Source organism: Varroa destructor, unplaced genomic scaffold (assembly GCF_002443255.2).
Source record: "Varroa destructor unplaced genomic scaffold, Vdes_3.0 BEIS01000002.1, whole genome shotgun sequence".
NCBI classification, from domain to species: domain Eukaryota; kingdom Metazoa; phylum Arthropoda; class Arachnida; order Mesostigmata; family Varroidae; genus Varroa; species Varroa destructor.
Genome location: NW_019211455.1, coordinates 36,604,975 through 36,621,920, shown reverse-complemented (window position 1 = coordinate 36,621,920; position 16,946 = coordinate 36,604,975). Strand labels below are relative to the sequence as shown.

At 39.7% G+C, this 16,946-nt stretch overlaps 2 protein-coding genes across 15 annotated transcripts in view; one reads left to right on the top strand and one right to left on the bottom strand.

The window, feature by feature from the left end:
* Arms (Ankyrin repeat-rich membrane spanning) overlaps positions 1 to 16,946 on the bottom strand; it is a 31,274-nt gene that overhangs the window by 10,788 nt on the left and 3,540 nt on the right. For 5 of the 14 annotated variants that reach the window (XR_015321073.1, XM_086980053.1, XM_086980050.1 and 2 more), the window contains 7 exons: positions 6,238 to 6,425; positions 5,027 to 5,146; positions 2,747 to 2,944; positions 1,833 to 2,576; positions 1,311 to 1,582; positions 786 to 1,018; positions 209 to 551 (listed from right to left, as the gene is read on the bottom strand). Coding sequence is in view for 13 of the 14 variants with exons in the window: in XM_086980053.1 (XP_086836179.1) it covers positions 209 to 551; positions 786 to 1,018; positions 1,311 to 1,582; positions 1,833 to 2,576; positions 2,747 to 2,944; positions 5,027 to 5,146; positions 6,238 to 6,425 (2,098 nt within the window). In the remaining variant the exon portion in view is untranslated. Of the gene's footprint in view, positions 1 to 208; positions 552 to 785; positions 1,019 to 1,310; positions 1,583 to 1,832; positions 2,577 to 2,746; positions 2,945 to 4,746; positions 4,796 to 5,026; positions 5,147 to 6,237; positions 6,426 to 16,946 lie in introns of those variants that run through there. The other 9 variants (XM_086980051.1, XM_022793205.2, XM_086980055.1 and 6 more) reach the window with 5 other exon arrangements.
* Polr3B (RNA polymerase III subunit RpIII128) lies at positions 9,326 to 16,095 on the top strand. Its single transcript, XM_022793217.2, has 9 exons — positions 9,326 to 10,049; positions 10,759 to 10,881; positions 11,240 to 12,482; positions 12,665 to 13,381; positions 13,633 to 13,863; positions 14,050 to 14,311; positions 14,474 to 14,932; positions 15,042 to 15,299; positions 15,510 to 16,095. Exons 1-9 carry the CDS (start codon positions 10,041 to 10,043, stop codon positions 15,694 to 15,696), a joined length of 3,489 nt encoding a protein of 1,162 aa, XP_022648952.1. The 5' UTR covers positions 9,326 to 10,040; the 3' UTR covers positions 15,697 to 16,095.

The window sequence follows — 16,946 nt, the reverse complement described above, 5'->3', positions numbered from 1 at the left end:
TTAAAACTTTACTTGCTCATGACTGAAGAGTCTTTGTCATCAGTTTCCGACAGATGCGTGTATATATATATATATATATATATTTAGATACATATACCCGCTCTTTGTTTAGGTGCACTTCTAGCTCACTAATTATTCATGATAGAAGTGAAACTAATAAAATGATTATTTTGAACAAGTTCTTACTGGGTAGTTCAGCTCTCCTTACCCGAATTCTTCCTCTAGGGCCTGATACATGGAGACCATTAGATATGCTATACTAGCGCCACCGTGCCCGGAACTGCTGACTTTTGTCTGGCTTGCGAAAATAAACCGCACTGGAATAGAGCTGTCTTTTACTCCTAGGCTACTGCCTGGGTGGCAGAATAACACCTGTAGAACACGTTTTAGATCTGCGAGAAGTTCGTCTAAACGAGCGCCCAATTCGAACGCCCATCCCCAGTCGTAGTGTCGAGACCCATAGCGCATCAGATAGAAAGCACCGTACGAAAGAATTACTGAGCACACAGAAGTGGCGAAGGCAACTATCCACCATTGGGTCGCCACACCTACTTTAAAGGAGGGACAGGACAACACAACAACAACAGATGATTAACAGTGCACGGTTCATCCTGTGAGTGTTCAAGCCAGACAGTCTGGTTTCTATCTTTATTTCAGTACCCTTCCTCAAGGATAATAATGCGCGATTTGTTCTTAATCTATTGCCTTGAGGTGCGAAGTAAATCGCGCAGGAATATATAAAGTAAGTAAGGTGCTTAAAAGTTAATGGATCAAAGTTAACTGACCTAAAATGTAACCGAGTAAAATTGAGCACACTGAGACAGTTATAAAAAGTACCCAGGTGTACTTCAAACTTTGCTCCAACCATTGGAATCCGTACGAGCGAAGTTCATTCTCCAGTTTGTTCAAGAGGAAACCTTTCCCAGATCCCCAACGGGCATACAGGCCAACGGTAATTGGAAGGGTCAACGAAGGTTCACTTAGAATATCAGCCAACGAACTACTATATAGATCGTACCTGCAACGCATTCAGAGATGCTTTTACTATAATACAGTAATGGCTACTCAATTAGAAGTTATTTGAAACGAAAATTTAGGTTGGCTTCGGTTGGAATTTAAATCTTACAGAAGAATCGAAGATCACTCTGTGAGTGTGTTTAGCTCTGTACAGAACAATGAACCAAAATCAACTTGAGCTTTTGAGGCGTAATTAAGATCACTAAAGTTATTGAATTAAAAATATTTGAGTTAACTAATGTGCTCATGTGAATGAAATACATAAAGAAGGAATCGAATGTTCGCATACAAACCCTAGCATGTTTTCGTTCTCTTCATGGGTGTTCAATTTTCGTGCACCAAATATTTGCTGAAGAATACTTTTCTGTTGGGCGGCATCGATGTTATAAGGGGTTTCTCCACTTTTGTTGGGCCGATAAAGGAGATGGCCATTTTTGGGGTTTCGTAATAACACTTCGCATATAGCCTTCGAGCGTGCTCTCATAGCAATGTGCAAGGCTGTGTCGCCGCGCTTATCACAGGCGCTACCTTTGGCTGGATTCTTGCGTTCTATCAGTAAAGTCACCTGCGGATGAGATATGGAAAAATTCATTCATTATCTCCATATATATCGCATTTAAATGAGTGTTTTAGCTGTGTCTGAAACCATTAGCATTCTATCCTATAAATAACTAAGCATAAATATCAAAGCCCAATGATCGAGAAACACAAATAAGGGCTTTTTTACTTGATAGACTTTTACAAACGCATGCGCCGCGCATCTGTCCAGTATTCAATATAAACAGTTAGTAATAGCATAGGTATATAATACATGCCAATTCGAGGTTCCGATTTCTTGTGGCACGCATCAGCGGCGTGTCGCCGTCCTTTGTAGCCAATTCTAGGTTTGGGTTGTGTGCCAGCAAACTCTTAACTACCTCGACGTGACCCTTCTCGACAGCCCAATACAAAGCGGTCTTTTTGTCTGAACCTTGAATATCAATGTCTGCGTGTCTTTTCAGCAGTACATCAACTACGGATAGGTTCCCGACTTTTGCTGCATGAATGAGGTTTGTATCACCGCCCTTATCCACCATGTTGACATACGCGCCGGCTGCTAGCAAGCGCGTAGCAATTTCTGTATAGCCTTCCTTACAACAAATTGCCAGAGCTGTATACCCATCTGCGTCCACTGCATTTACATTAGGCCTATGTTCGAGTAACTGGCCCGCAATGTCAACGTAGTTGCCTTTCGTGGCCACGATTAAAGATGTCCAAGAGAACATACCCGCCGTATCTACATTGGCACCGTGTTCAAGTAGCTTTTCAACAATTGGCCCAGAGCCCTTACGAGCCGCCCAAATTAAGGCCGTCGAGCCAAACTTATCGCCTGCATTAACTTTGGCACCATGTTGCAGGAGCATCTCGACAATTTCCAGATGACCCCTGCCTGAAGCCCAAATGAGCGCTGACATATGGTATGCATCGTGTACATTAACAAACGCTCCGTTGTCAATAAGAAAACGAGCGATCTGTGTATCACCGTGATAACAAGCCCACATAAGAGGAGTCCAGCCAGTCTGCAAGTCAGGTATGTTCAGCAAGTTGACGTTAGTTTCTTTGGATAATTTCACTAATTTTACAAAGATATTATTCTTATAATCTCTAATCAACAATTGATACTTTCCGCTATTAGTGATTACAATTGCAATTTAAGTTATTCGTATTATCGCACGAAATAGTTACTTACCCCGTCCCGGCAGTCCACGCTGGCATTGTGTGTGACGAGTAGTACGGCAACATCAAGAAAACCTTCTTTAGCGGCGTTGTGAAGGGCGGTCCAGCCATCCTGGTCTTCAGCCTGCGGATCCCACCCGTGCCGTAGAAGGTCCTCGCACAATGAAGCCTGTCCATTTTGAGCAGCCAGCATTAGTAAGGTCTGTCCATTCTGAAACCGCAACCAAATAGTTGACTCCGTATGGGTACCATAACGAATGGTTTCATTTGTCTAACACTATACGATCTTTTTTGATCGGTATTCACATACGGACAGCTTCAAAACACAGTATCCTCTATTAAATAATATATTTTCATTTCCAACGGGTAGTCTTCTTTGAATACAATTATGTGTTTCATCCTAAATCTAACCAAACAAGTCCACTACTTACATTCTACCATGCATCTTCAAGGTTCTGGCGAGAACGGACTCAGTAACACTTAGAAGACAACAGTACAGTAACCCTTCAGGCGGGCTGGGCACTCCAAATACTGGAGGGCCTAAATGGCCCTTAGACTTATGGTCAAAATACAGCCTTAGTTCTACCCATTAGTTTCTGATTTTAAGACGGTTTGTCGAAAAATGTACGCGTCACAAAGGCTACAATCTGGCAAGAAGAAATCTCAATACCACGGGACACCCCTTAACAAAACAGTAGTGCAGGAACTAATGCAAGATCTTGGAAACCTACGCAACAAGATGCTTCCCGGTCCAGGTAGGGTCTGCAACGAGCACCTCAAATACACTGTCGTTTTATTTAATGAATATTTCTACATTAATGCACTCCCAGTCCAGCAAAGAAGTGCTATTCTGGTAGTGATCCCTAAGCGAGAAAACGACCCAACCGCGCCATCATCATAACGGGGAATAGCAAAGTAAAGCATTTGTTATACACTGCTCTCTGACATGCTAATTAAAAAACTAAATAGCTATTTAGAAAGCGTACACGTTATCTCAGAGAAGCAACATGGGTTGCGGAAAGAACGCTATATAGAAATGGCGCGCAAGACTTTGATGAACAATGTCAAGAAAACACTGGTTACGTTGCGCGATCCGCTATACGCGATGCTCGTCAACTTCAAGGCAGCCGTTGACTCTACTCCCATAGAGGAGGTTCAGTTCATGTTGGTCAAGATGGGTGTCCCTGTGAACGTACTTAATCTTCTCGTTGCGATTCTACAGGAGAACAGAATAAGCATCGATGACAAAGTGGCCGAAGTCTCACTTTTCACACAGACAACTGGCCTGACTCAGGGGTACAACCTAAGCCCACTCTTGATATCTATCTTTTTATGAAGCCTCCGTGATCAAATAAAAGGGTCGAGGAAATTCGTCGAAGTCATCTTGTATGTAGATGATTTAGTGAGTCTGTTATATGGAGAATTCGAATTCGAAGCTTGTTCGACTTCAAGGTAGTTCCGATCGCAGTCTATGGTAAAATCTATCAGAGGAGAACCTCAAACAATTAAATAGGGTCAACGTTTCTCTTTAAAAGAGCATTGGAACTACACAAAATGACCCGAAATCGCCTCATGTATCCCCTAGGCGAATCACCTGAGCTCTCTTAGGATCTACGTCCTCACCTTGAGCTTCCAACGATAACCTTTAAAGCCAAGCTTAGAGTCGGCGAGCAATTATTCGCGAAAACAGATAAGGGTTTCTTTTGCGATGAAAAACAACAAGCGGGAAAGAACGAAATAGCTAAATAGACATGTCCCATTCACTTTGCCATGCATAAAGTTCATCGTGAATTTTGCAGAAAATCGGGTTTCCTGAGCCTGACGATACGTGTAAATGATACACATGCAGCACATCATCGGACGGACGCGGATAAATATCGTATCGCTCGTTGCCTTTTGATGTTCAGGACATCTGACAAATCTCTCAGATTAGTCTTACAAACTCAATAGGACTCGTATCACCCATATGGTTTTTTTTAACCCATAAGAATTTTAATGGTTCTATATACTCACCTCGATCCGAGGATTTTATGTAGTTGACTTGTGTATATGAAGTATTTCACTAGAAGATGAATAAGTAAAGTTTATTTGAGTGCAGTAATTGAAAAGCTCTGCCCCTCTCCCTGTCTTACATTATCACTCGATAAAAAAGTAAAGCTTACAGTGTCTTAACAGCATTTAGCAAAAACAATAAACGGACTCTTGTAAACACTACACAGTAATTTTTTGAGGCGGCGTAATGATATTCTATAGGATACATTGTGTGCATCTTGCTTCGACAACGATCACTTACCTCGTCCTTTTCTTCTGGATTGAGAGACCTATTTTTGAGACTTTCTCTAACAGATACGATTTCGCCTGAACGGATCCATTTTGCTGTAATTTCAAACATAGCCGACGGCTTCGACTGTGGCTGAAATTCAATTAAAATGTAATTTGTAAGGGTAGTAACTTCTTTAGGGGAACTTCTCTGGACCTTAGCAAAAAAGATCATTCTATAAGTAATATAATAAAGAAGAGTAAAAAGTGTCATAGTTTCGAGTTGAGAACATCACAAAAAAGTTTCACAAAGTAAAAGCACCAAACTTTAACAAAGCCTACATAATCGTCGAAGTATGTATTTGGATCGAATACGAGATTGGCATTGTTAAGGCGGCAAACTCTGCGCTATTTTTGGGCAATATTCAGTTTGAGTGACGAATGCCGCTTCCTTCACAAAGGTCTGTTTACCCAAATGTTGTTAGTTCTAAATTTAAAATTGTTCAACTTTAGCATGCTGTCTCGTGTAACTGGCTTGATTAGGTAGCGATTTGTTACAATGCGTAAGGCCGCCAATTGATTAGCGAAATTGTTTACGTTTTGTAAGAGCTATTCTCGATCAACAAAAGGCACTGGACTAAGTTGCACTGATTTCGGATGTTCCGTAAGCCTCTTTATAAGCGGGTTTTTGTAACTCAGATTTTAACTGGCTAATCTTGCACTTAACAAGGGTTAACCACCATTGTTAATAATTTGAAGTGCAGGCATTTTATGAAGCTAGTAGTAATATTGATTAAGTGGATATTGATAAAAACAAGCAAAATCAGTAGCATCAGTTTATGATTTTCTCAAACAAATAAGTGTAAATTGTTTATTACTAGGAAAATTTACTTTTTGTTTCATTTCTTTCTAAAATTTGGAAATAAACATTGCCTTCAGCTAGTTAACTTGATCATCATCATCATCTCTAGCTAACACGTTTCACATCCTTTTTTGTTTTTGTTCTTGATATCCAATATTTGTAGGATGCCCATTTTAAATCGATTTCGCAGAGTCCAGCATGTCAAAAACACAGAAAATATAATGAAGGCTTTGAGGACCAATTCCGTGTAGTTTTCGGATGCATGTTAAACAGTAATTATCTAAAAGACAGTATAAATACAAAAGAGATAAATACACAAACACCTGAGAGACTATGAGTTTTCAAAACTATATTTGATTTATTGTGCAAAGGCCTGAGTATACCTGTGCACTTGGGTCGAAATGAACTTGCTTCTTCTCCCTTCGAATCGACATCCTCAGATCCTTTGGGTTCAACATCTCAGACCCTCCGATGATGGAAGGCGTCTTTTGAGACTGAGTTTCCAAGCAAGTTGGAAAGATCTCCTGAGGAGTGATCAAAAGCTCAGGTTTTGCAGTACTGGCGCTGGTAGCTGTTGGTAGTTTTTTAGTTTAAAAAAGTAGAGCAATTTAAACAGACAGACAGCACAGCAGAAATACATGCCCATTTTAGTTTATATCAAATCACTATTTCTATGTAAGTATTTGTAACAAACAATGGTTAAAAGTTACTTTTCATGTTGTGGCTAGAGTCTTTTGAGAAGAAATGCTTACCGCTTAAATATACATCTTACTCATGAAATAACGTTTTTCGGTAAATCTATTTATTAAAGCGTATATATAACATGCTGGATGTTAAGTTTACCTTCAAGCCTGTTCTACTTGCCATCATTAATTTTTTTATACGCATACATTTATCCAACTGATCGACCCAAATTAATCAGCCTTATACCCTAATTAATATTTATTAATGCCTAAGTGACGTAAATTACTGTAACGTCTCTATATTACACATTTTTGCTTCTTCAAAGCTTTCTCGCATTGCAATAAGTTAACACTTCGCCCACAAACTAACTGCCCACGGTGTAGCCAACCATAGCACACAGTGATATCATAGTCAATAATATCTACGATTAGTATACAGAATTCACTGAAAGACTGGAATATAAAAGGCATTTCAACCATAATACGTAATTACTGTCAAACAACGCCGATATCAGTGGAAGTCAACAAACGATTATGTTTACAGTTTATTTTACATTATGCACGAAATTTCCAGCGCATTCGAAACTGCAGCAGCGTAATGCTGTTTGAGTATGTAAAGGCACGTTGTAACGGAAAGTTTTACATGCGGCCTGGTGCAATTTTGATTATAGAAACAAGAACACTTAAACATTCTTTCATTGAGGAATACATGCCCGTTTTTCATCTGCAACCTTTCTGTGGTAATTATTATCAATTTAACGGCTATTACAAGCAGTAGACGTACTACTTTGATTTCGCCTATCGATGGCAGCTATGCCGAAAACACATCATAAACCTATGAGCCTTTCAGACTAGTCTTTATAACAGATGTCCTTCTGGCCTTCTCCTGCAGCAATCGATCCTGTGTTGCAAGCTCACTCTGTTCACATCCTTTTATGTAGCAGCGAGTTGTTAGTTGGGCTCTTTAGAGAAAGAATTGCTCGGTATACTACAATACAACAGAAACAGCAGCGGCAATTTTGACACGTAATGGACACCATGGTCAAAGACACTAGTCGCGTAATTACCCATTTTAGACCCGTTTTTACGTCGAATGGATCTTTTCATGCTAGCTACTTAATTCGTGCACGAAAAAGAATATAAAAAGTATATTAACTTTATGTTACCCTATGAACCCTCCTAAAGTTACCCTGCGTAGGAATCTTCTTTGACCTATACCCATTCATCGATAAAAATGCCTTTGTGTTAACCGTAAACGAACGGCTAACAGCCCAATATATTGATTTGTAGAAGCCTTAAGGTACGCTGTTCAGCAAAAAAATGCAGACAGCCATCTTGATTTGTGTTGTTTTGCAATTATGTTGTACAATGACGATGGAGTGAAGAGGACATATATTGAAATATTCATTGGAAACCATGTTTCGCTCAAGATGATACGAATTTAGAAGACACCATTTTGCAGACATTCGACGGTAAATTTCACTTCTTTATATATGTATACGCAATACCTGCCGCATGCAGACGAACATGTGTCATGATCCCTTCTGAAAAGGTCGTTCAGTGGATTGTGTAAACTTCCAACAAAAAGGTTCAGTTAGTCAGAGCAGAACTGGATGAGCTGAGCCATTCTAGAATTTAGGGTCAACCTGTTGGTCTGTGCAGTTGGCCGCTCATTAACTAGCTAATGAACTGGTAATGGTTCCTCATCCAGTTACGTTCACAGAAGTCACGGTGATTTTTCGATAGTCAGTTTTATGTACGTGTCACTATGATGCAAGGCTGTTATTGTGTTCTTGCAGCCATCATCGACTCTTTCTGTTCTCCTCTTTCCTAGCTTTTAGGGCCGTTTGTGGTCATATCATCTTCTGCATGGATCTCTTGATATGCAGGCTCCATAGCAGTTTGCTGCACAGGTTGTTCTCGTTAGTCTGGTGTAAGCACCGAAGCCTGGGACACAATCCTTGCTAATAACATCGCCAAACGCAATCACTGCAAATGGTATTCAAACCATTGGAATCTTGGCGTCTATGTATACATATATATAAAAGATGGAATGGTGTATTTCGTACAGAAAACCCCATAAAATAGCTTTACGTTAATAGACTTTTTGTATATTTTAAACTTCATGGTATAGATTTTAATTAAATGGCTGTTGTTAAGCAGCACAGGTTATCCGTCACCCCTTGAGTAATCAATGCATTGCTGATGTGTCATATTGTTAGAAGCATTAATATAGTTCATTTTAATTTCTAGTTGAAAAAATTGAAATGCCACAGAGGTATAACCTTTCTTCACATTCTAATCTCATTGCAACAGCAACCAAAAGCAGTTGCCTCTAAGCTACAATAGGTAGTATAACGGAGTAGATGATTAATTATTACAAGTACATTTGACCCATGTGCTCAAATTTATATGCCCGTCAAATTATGTATTTTTAAAAACTAGTTTTTAAGTAACTGCAGAACTTAAGATTATATTGATGCAGTTATTCTGCGCAGATTCATGTTTCGATAACATTTGAAATAAACACTAAAGCTAAGACAACAGTATCCTGATATGTTTACATTGTGAAGGCGCAATGCTTGACGCTATCAAGATAGCCTGAATCACAGACATGTTGTGTCGTAGACTGAAGAAAGACGGTAATATTTTGAGAAAGCCTTATGTAAACTTTGCACGCAGTACTTTACACGCAATAGGATAGATAGCTAAAAGCATCTCTCTATATGTTGTGAGCCCCAGCTGAGTGCATCTAATACTGGTGCGATTTTAAAGACACTACACAAGCGCCCCCGACGCCCTGACTTGATAGGTTGCAGTTTAGAATGCTATTAAGATGTTGTCAATAATACCCGACTAATGTTCACGTCTCCTCAAACAATCATTTCAGATAGCAATTCGTGTTGTAATTGCATTTTTAATCGTGCAATGGAATTGCCCTTTCGCTGTGAGGAAAGGTTTCTATATGTAACATTCATCTGTCTACTACCTTAAGAATGGAGAAATGGTGTGTTAGTATACATGACAAAAGAGTAATGTTATCTGTCTTACGATGGATGTGGTACAAGGTGACACATAGACATATACAATAGGTAAGTTAAGAGTAGGCAAGAAAATACCGAGAACATTAAAAACGTTGCGGAAGCAGTAAAATATCCATAATGCATGGCAGTTAAATTTTTATAGAGAGTACTAGAGTTTTTAATTCGGCCTTTGGAAGTGGACTCGTTATATAAATTTTTATTTCCGTTACTCTGACTAGACTGATGATGCCATGTTTCGTTTTATTCGATTGAGCCTTCAAATTGTAGCGGGCCTCCAGGGGGCGCTTCAAGCGCCAAAACAAACACAAGCACACATGTTAAGCGCCTTGAAAATTGTTCGAACACAGAAACTAATAGTTAGCGCTCGGTTAGCCAAGAAGTACTTATACAGTGACGAAAGAGTTACCATGTTGAGTGAACTAAATAGGCAGCAAGCTGGTAATACTGACATCGAAAGTGATGAGAATTGTAAGTATGTCTAGAATATTTTCTAGTTGCCAGGCCACTGTACATTGTACCATTTAGCTAGAGCGGTGTAAAAAATATTATGAATATAGACAAAACCGGCTTTAATATTTCTCTGCCTTTTAATGTAACTTAATGTTACAAATTCCGTGAGATCTAGACCTTACTTAACCGTCTCGTCCGAAGTAGAGGGGCACGACGTTTTTACAGGTTATTTACTAAACCTGTTCGAAATTTATTTCAAAATGTCCAAGGTATCATATAAAGATACGGATACAAAGGGTTTGATATCCTATTTAAATGCATTTGCTATCTTTCGACCCAAAAATGGCCTCATATTTTCCTATAAATATCAGTTTGTGTACTGGTTCAATTCAAAGAAGTGAGTGCTAGCCGTCGAAAAGTTTAAGAGACTCTGTCTTCACTATCAGTGAGGTAGACAGGCGTACAATGACTTTTCTAATCAATACAATAATTTGAAATACCTATTTCCAATTAAATATAAGTGTATGAAGCAGTGTGATTCGAAACTATATATTGGCCGCAGTGAAGTGAGGCCTTTTTAACGCTGAATATGTGCAAAAATTGGGTAACGAGGCATTCTGTATGTTCTGTAAGCTGTAGATGGGATAGTACCTCTTCAGAATTGACGTTGCTGTTTAAAAGTTTACTGTCAAAGATGACTTGAATCTCACATTTTTTATTGTTGTAGAAACAGGAATTCGTTAAGCCTGAGCCTGGGTTAGCCATGGTGGGCCAAAATCTTTCGAAGGGTGACGAACGTATCCGACTCGATGATAAGCGCGAACTCGTCCGCGAGTTCCTCAAAACTAAGGTAAGTTAGCTTGTATATTATCCTTTAACTCGTATTGAACTATAAACTCCAAACTTCGAAAACTCTTCCCTTTTTCGTTCGTTCACTTTTCTCGTTTATACGAAACGTTAATACAGTGGATAAGTTTATTATTATCTGCTAAGAGCTATATCGTTTCTAAGATTTATGCTATTGTTAGTTAACGTGCCTTAACTATGTACAGTAATCTTTCTAATATAGTATCTGATGATAAACTGAATAAAAAAGCAAGTCTTGTACGCACTCATATTCAACTCAATCAAAGTAGTGGTCATTTTTACTCTAACAGAGACTGTAAATGATGTATATCAATAAGGGCATCTGATATTTGTGCTTGTAGGGACTAGTTAATCATCACATAGCCTCGTTCGATTATTTTATCGAAACGGAAATGCGTGAGATCCTAGAAGCCAATGCCATTGTTTACTCGGAGGCCGATCCCACCTGGTATATGGAATACACCGATATCCGTATTGGGACTCCAAGTATTGTCGAAGGCCCTGGCATGGTGACACCTACTACGCCATATCAGTGCCGTATTCGGGATATGACATACTATGCGCCCATTTACGTCGATATCGCGTATAAGAGAGGTCATGAGCTGGTTATTAGGAACGATCTTGAAATTGGCCGCATTCCAATTATGCTGAAATCCAAACGATGTGTACTTTATAATAAAAAGCCTTGGGAACTTACGAAACTTAAAGAATGCCCCAATGACCACGGTGGATATTTTGTTGTCAAGGGTGTTGAGCGAGTCGTGCTTATGGCTGAACAGTTGGCCAACAATCGAATCCTCATTGACGAAGATAGCAAAGGTGTCATTTCATGTCAGGTAACGTCATCAACACACGAACGAAAATCTCGTACCAACATAATCGAAAAAAACGGAAAGTTCTACGTTAAGCATAATAGCTTCGTTGATGACATTCCCGTTGTGGCAATGTTTCGCGCTATGGGAATTGAGAATGACCTGCGCATCCATCAGATGATTGGAACGGAGGAAAATGTCCAAGTAGCATTCGTGGGCTCGATTGTCGAGTGTCACAAGCTCAAGGTGTTTACTCAGGAAGAAGCACTGAGATTCCTTGCGGCAAAGATGAAGCAGCGGATGTTTGGACCACAGAAAGCGGAAGACCCCCTTGACAAGGCATGGGAAGCCGTACTTTCATCCGTAGTCAACCATATTCCCGTTCAATCGCCTGACTACAATATGACTGTCCGGGCACACTATCTTGCACTAATGGTGCGTCGCATCATTCAGGCGCGTTATGATCGCCGCTTCATTGACGATCGCGACTATTACGGCAACAAACGAATTGAGCTTCCGGGTTCGATGATATCGCTGCTGTTTGAAGACCTGTTAAAAAAGGTTAATCAGGACTTGAAGTTGGTGGCCGACAAGCAAATCCCCCTAGTTCGAGTTGCTCAGTTTGACATCGTTAAATTTTTTAAACCCTCTACAATTACATCAGGTCTGATTAACGCTATCTCGACTGGCAACTGGATAATTCGCAGATTCAATATGCACACAATTGGCGTTACGCAGGTGTTGTCAAGGCTCAACTATATCTCCTGCTTAGGTAAGATGCATTTACCACATTTTCAACTTGTTTGCAATGCTAGTATATACTTACGAATTATACTATTGAAAGTTTTTTCCTAAAACTTAAAAGTATGAACAGAGCAACTTGGTGACATAATATAGACGAACAAAATTCACATACATACTGACGTAACAAATTATTGCTCCATTTATATGCAGGTATGATGACTCGAGTAAATTCTCACTTCGAAAAATCCCGCAAAGTCTCTGGACCGAGGTCACTACAACCATCTCAGTTTGGTATGCTTTGTCCATCCGATACACCGGAAGGTGAGGCTTGCGGTCTCGTAAAAAATATGTCTCTGATGGCTCATATCACAATCAATTCGTCTGCAGATCTCACCGATTTTCTGATATCGCTGGGAGTCCAGGATATTCGACTACTATGCGGAGCTGAATTCAGCAAAACACACGTCTACTATGTATTCCACAACGGTGTTATTAAAGGCGTCGTTGAGGATCATCGCAGGCTTATCAACGAGATTCGGCAATTTCGTCGGAAGGGATACTTGTCGCCTTACTTATCAGTTTATCCAAATCATCTACATCGCTGTGTGTATATTGTAACTGACGGTGGTCGTTTCTGCAGGCCGTTTATCATTGTTGAGGATGGTCAGCCAAAAGTTACGCAGAAACATTTGGACGACCTCAAAGCCAATATATATAACTTCCAAGACTTCCTGGACATGGGCTTTGTAGAGTTTCTCGATGTAAATGAGGAAAACGACGCGCTTATCGCCATTTATGAAAAAGATATCACAATCAAAACGACACATCTGGAAATTGCTCCCTTTACTATTCTCTCAGCCTGCGCCGGCATCATTCCATTTCCACACCACAATCAGAGTCCTCGGAACACCTATCAATGCGCTATGGGTAAGAAAGCCTCACTTTTCATTATTGAAACACAAGTGCAGAGAAGTCATGTTTATCTAGTTTTTATTTCCTTTTTTTTCTTTGTTATTATCTCTATAGACTTCACGCTGGTATGCACCTTATCTAAACACATCTCACGTTTTCACTGGCGAATTTCTAAAGTTTCATTTTGTAATAGAATAAAAACAACTATACTCCTTCGTATCCCAAATTTAAAATTACATGCTGTTTCGATACTATTTTTGACACAGGTAAACAAGCGATAGGTGTGCTAGGCTTTAATCAACAGCAACGGATCGACACATTACAGTACAACATGATCTACCCACAGAGGCCGTTGGGTACGACACGCGCGATAAAGCTAATTAATTTCGATCAGATGCCGGCCGGGCAAAACGTATCATTAGCTGTAATGAGCTACTCTGGATATGATATAGAAGACGCCATTGTAATGAATAAATACTCAATGGAAAGAGGCTTTGGTAAGCTTAACATAGTTGCTTTCTAAGGTACATACATATATTTTATTCTTATAATTATTATCAGAGAAGACTTCGCCATAAAATTGAAAATCTTTGCAGTTATTGCTTGCATATATGTTCGACATGTAGACGAGTTCCGTAAAATTGAGAATTTAGTTGTACAGGCGAAAGCACAATATTTTACAGGTGAATGCCGTGTGGTGACTTCACAAAAATGTCAACTCAGACGTTATCCAAATATGGCTGTTGACAAGATTATGGGTCCTTTAGTTGACGCAGTGACACGCAAGCCAATTTTTGAGCACGAGTGCCTTGACTATGATGGCATAGTCATGGTTGGGGAAACAGTTGTAAAAGGGCAGGTGCTTATCAACAGGCATATTCCAGCTGGAGGAGCGGCTACTCTCGACCCTGGACAGCCTGTCGAATATCAAGAAATGCCCCTCAGGTAAAGGCCTGCGTTGCCAATAGGTTGAGTAAGTGCGGTTGAACTCTTAATTCAAATTTTGAAAACCACTGATCAGAATTTCTGCTCTTACCAGCACACTCGTTGTAATTTCTCGATTGTTTCATCATGTCGATTTTACCTTGTACTTCACTTTTCCCACAGATATCAAGGAAATGTTCCAGCGCAAATCGATCGTGTGATGATGACGGTAAACGCTGAAGGTGAAACACTGTTCAAGGTTGTAATCAGTCAGACGCGAAAGCCAGAAATCGGTGATAAATTTAGTTCAAGACATGGTCAAAAGGGCGTCGTTGGCCTTATAGTGAATCAAGAGGATATGCCCTTTGATGATCAGGGAATCGTGCCCGATATTATTATGAACCCTCACGGATTTCCATCCCGAATGACAGTTGGGAAAATGATAGAAATTCTTGGAGGTAAGGCAGCTGCCCTTTCAGGTCGTTTGCAGGACGCGACGGCATTTGAAAATAAGTCGGAAGGTGATCATGTCACCTGTGAGGAAATGGGTGAGATATTGAAGAGTTATGGCTTTCACTATCAGGGCAAGGACATACTTACCAGCGGAGTAAACGGACAGCCTATGCAAGCATATATTTACAGGTAAATAAAGGAATAGTGTGTTTCATGTAGAACATATCTGATATCAAAGATACGAATAAAAACTTCAAGAATAAATAGGAGATAATAGCCGCCTTGTTTTATTTGCTAGGGGTACTTGTTACTATCAGCGACTAAAGCATATGGTGCAGGACAAAATGCATGCTCGTGCCCGAGGCCCTCGAGCTGTGCTAACGAGGCAACCCACCGAAGGTCGCTCACGTGACGGCGGTTTGCGCTTAGGAGAAATGGAAAGAGACTGTTTGATTGGACACGGTGCAGCTATGCTGATGCGTGAACGTCTGATGTTCAGTTCGGATGCTACTGAAGTAGATATCTGCAACACCTGTGGGCTGATCGGCTTCCTTAAGTAAGTTATTTTTAGTTTTCTTAGGGTTAAAGCAACCATATGCTGTTTATTTGAGTTCAACTAAGTAGCCTTATTCTATGGGATAAGTTAAACGGGTGGCGATTAACGCTAGAAAAGCTATCAGGTTTAAAATGCGTGTCGTTATTAACTGTTAGCTGTAAAGCAAACATTTTAAACATATTACCTTTGCCTCGCTTAATTATTTACTAGGTGGTGTCAATGCTGTAAGTCGTCGCAAGCCATGTGCACAGTCAAAATGCCGTACGCATTCAAGCTTCTTTGCCAGGAATTAAGCGCGATGAATGTGGCCCCTCGTCTCAAGCTCGAAAGCGTCCTTTCAGACGATAAACAAGGTATACGACGGCCTGATGAGGCCATGGCCGCTGCCTCGGTTTAAGAGAGGTTCACCACTTTTTGTTATGTTCCCAAGGTCACGATGTTATTGAGTATCTTTAGGTAACCAAAATTACACTGCGGGTGGAACAGTTGTAACAAAGACGTGGCTGCGAGAAGGCAGTGTTTGATAAGCTCGGTCGTCGGTGTTTATAAATAATTGAGCTAGTAAGTCTGTGTAAATAGAAAAATTTTGTGTGTCAGATGTGAGCGTTAAAACGCGTGTTGTTTATTACATAAGTTTATGTGGATATGATGTTAGTGTGCTATTGGTTTTTTCGCATTTTTATTTTTGATTTCGACATTAGCAAAAATCAAAATTGTTCGTGGACCTCAGCTGGTATAAAAAAAATAGCAAGTGTGTTATAGTACCATGTGAATAAAGTTCAAGGTGCATTAAAAATTAATGTGGACTTATTTTCAAGAACACGCAGAATAACACTGTTCGCTTCCGTTAGCACAATCATCGTACCCTTGTCTTTGTTCGAGTGAGAGAACATATATGTACATGATTCATATAGAGTTCTATGTAGTCTAAGCCTAAAATGTTTATTTTGCTAGTAACCAATTCAGCTGCACCAGTCTTGTGACACTTCTTTTTAGGCAATTCAATTTTTTATTCGCAACTTCAGCTTTCTATAGTTAGTTAGTCAAAGGTTTGTAAATAACAGATGTATTTCCAAATAAGTACGAGTAGTGCTATATTTAGAAAGAATGTATGACTTCAGTAAATTATATTTTTATATATGCTATAGCTTATATAGCAGTCTACTGTTTAATCAAAGGCTTGTAGGAGTGTGTGGGAATTCTTAAGAGAAGACGATTTGCTACACGCTGAGAAATGAGGACTTACGCTCGTTATATCAAAAGCTCAAATAGAAAAAGATTAAGTATAAAAAATGTTTTTAAAGATAGAAATTTTCGATAGGAGCCATATGCTCTATAATAATGCATTCTGATGTTAAAAAAAAACAAGTTAAGAACTAGTATCTCAAGACGTTGAAGGTCTGCGATTACTGAATGTCACAATGGTTTTGGCAAATGAAGTCCCGTGGAGTTTGTGGCCTGTGGGCTTAAGCTTAAAAAGACAAGTTAAACGGAGAGATTCACTCATTTGGTAAAAACTAACTACCTGACGATGAGGAGGAGCGGCCTGGTCTAGATAGATAATGTGTATATCTTCGAGTGCATTGCTGCTGCAAACATGACACAATAAGGACCCAGCGACGCTGTTTAAAATATTAACGTTGGAAA

Bases quoted from the DNA above. Each gene is read 5' to 3' on its own strand.
- Polr3B (XM_022793217.2), top strand. The intron at 13,864-14,049 runs GTAAGCTTAACA...AATATTTTACAG, and splicing joins CTCAATGGAAAGAGGCTTTG to GTGAATGCCGTGTGGTGACT. The intron at 14,933-15,041 runs GTAAATAAAGGA...TTTATTTGCTAG, and splicing joins ATGCAAGCATATATTTACAG to GGGTACTTGTTACTATCAGC.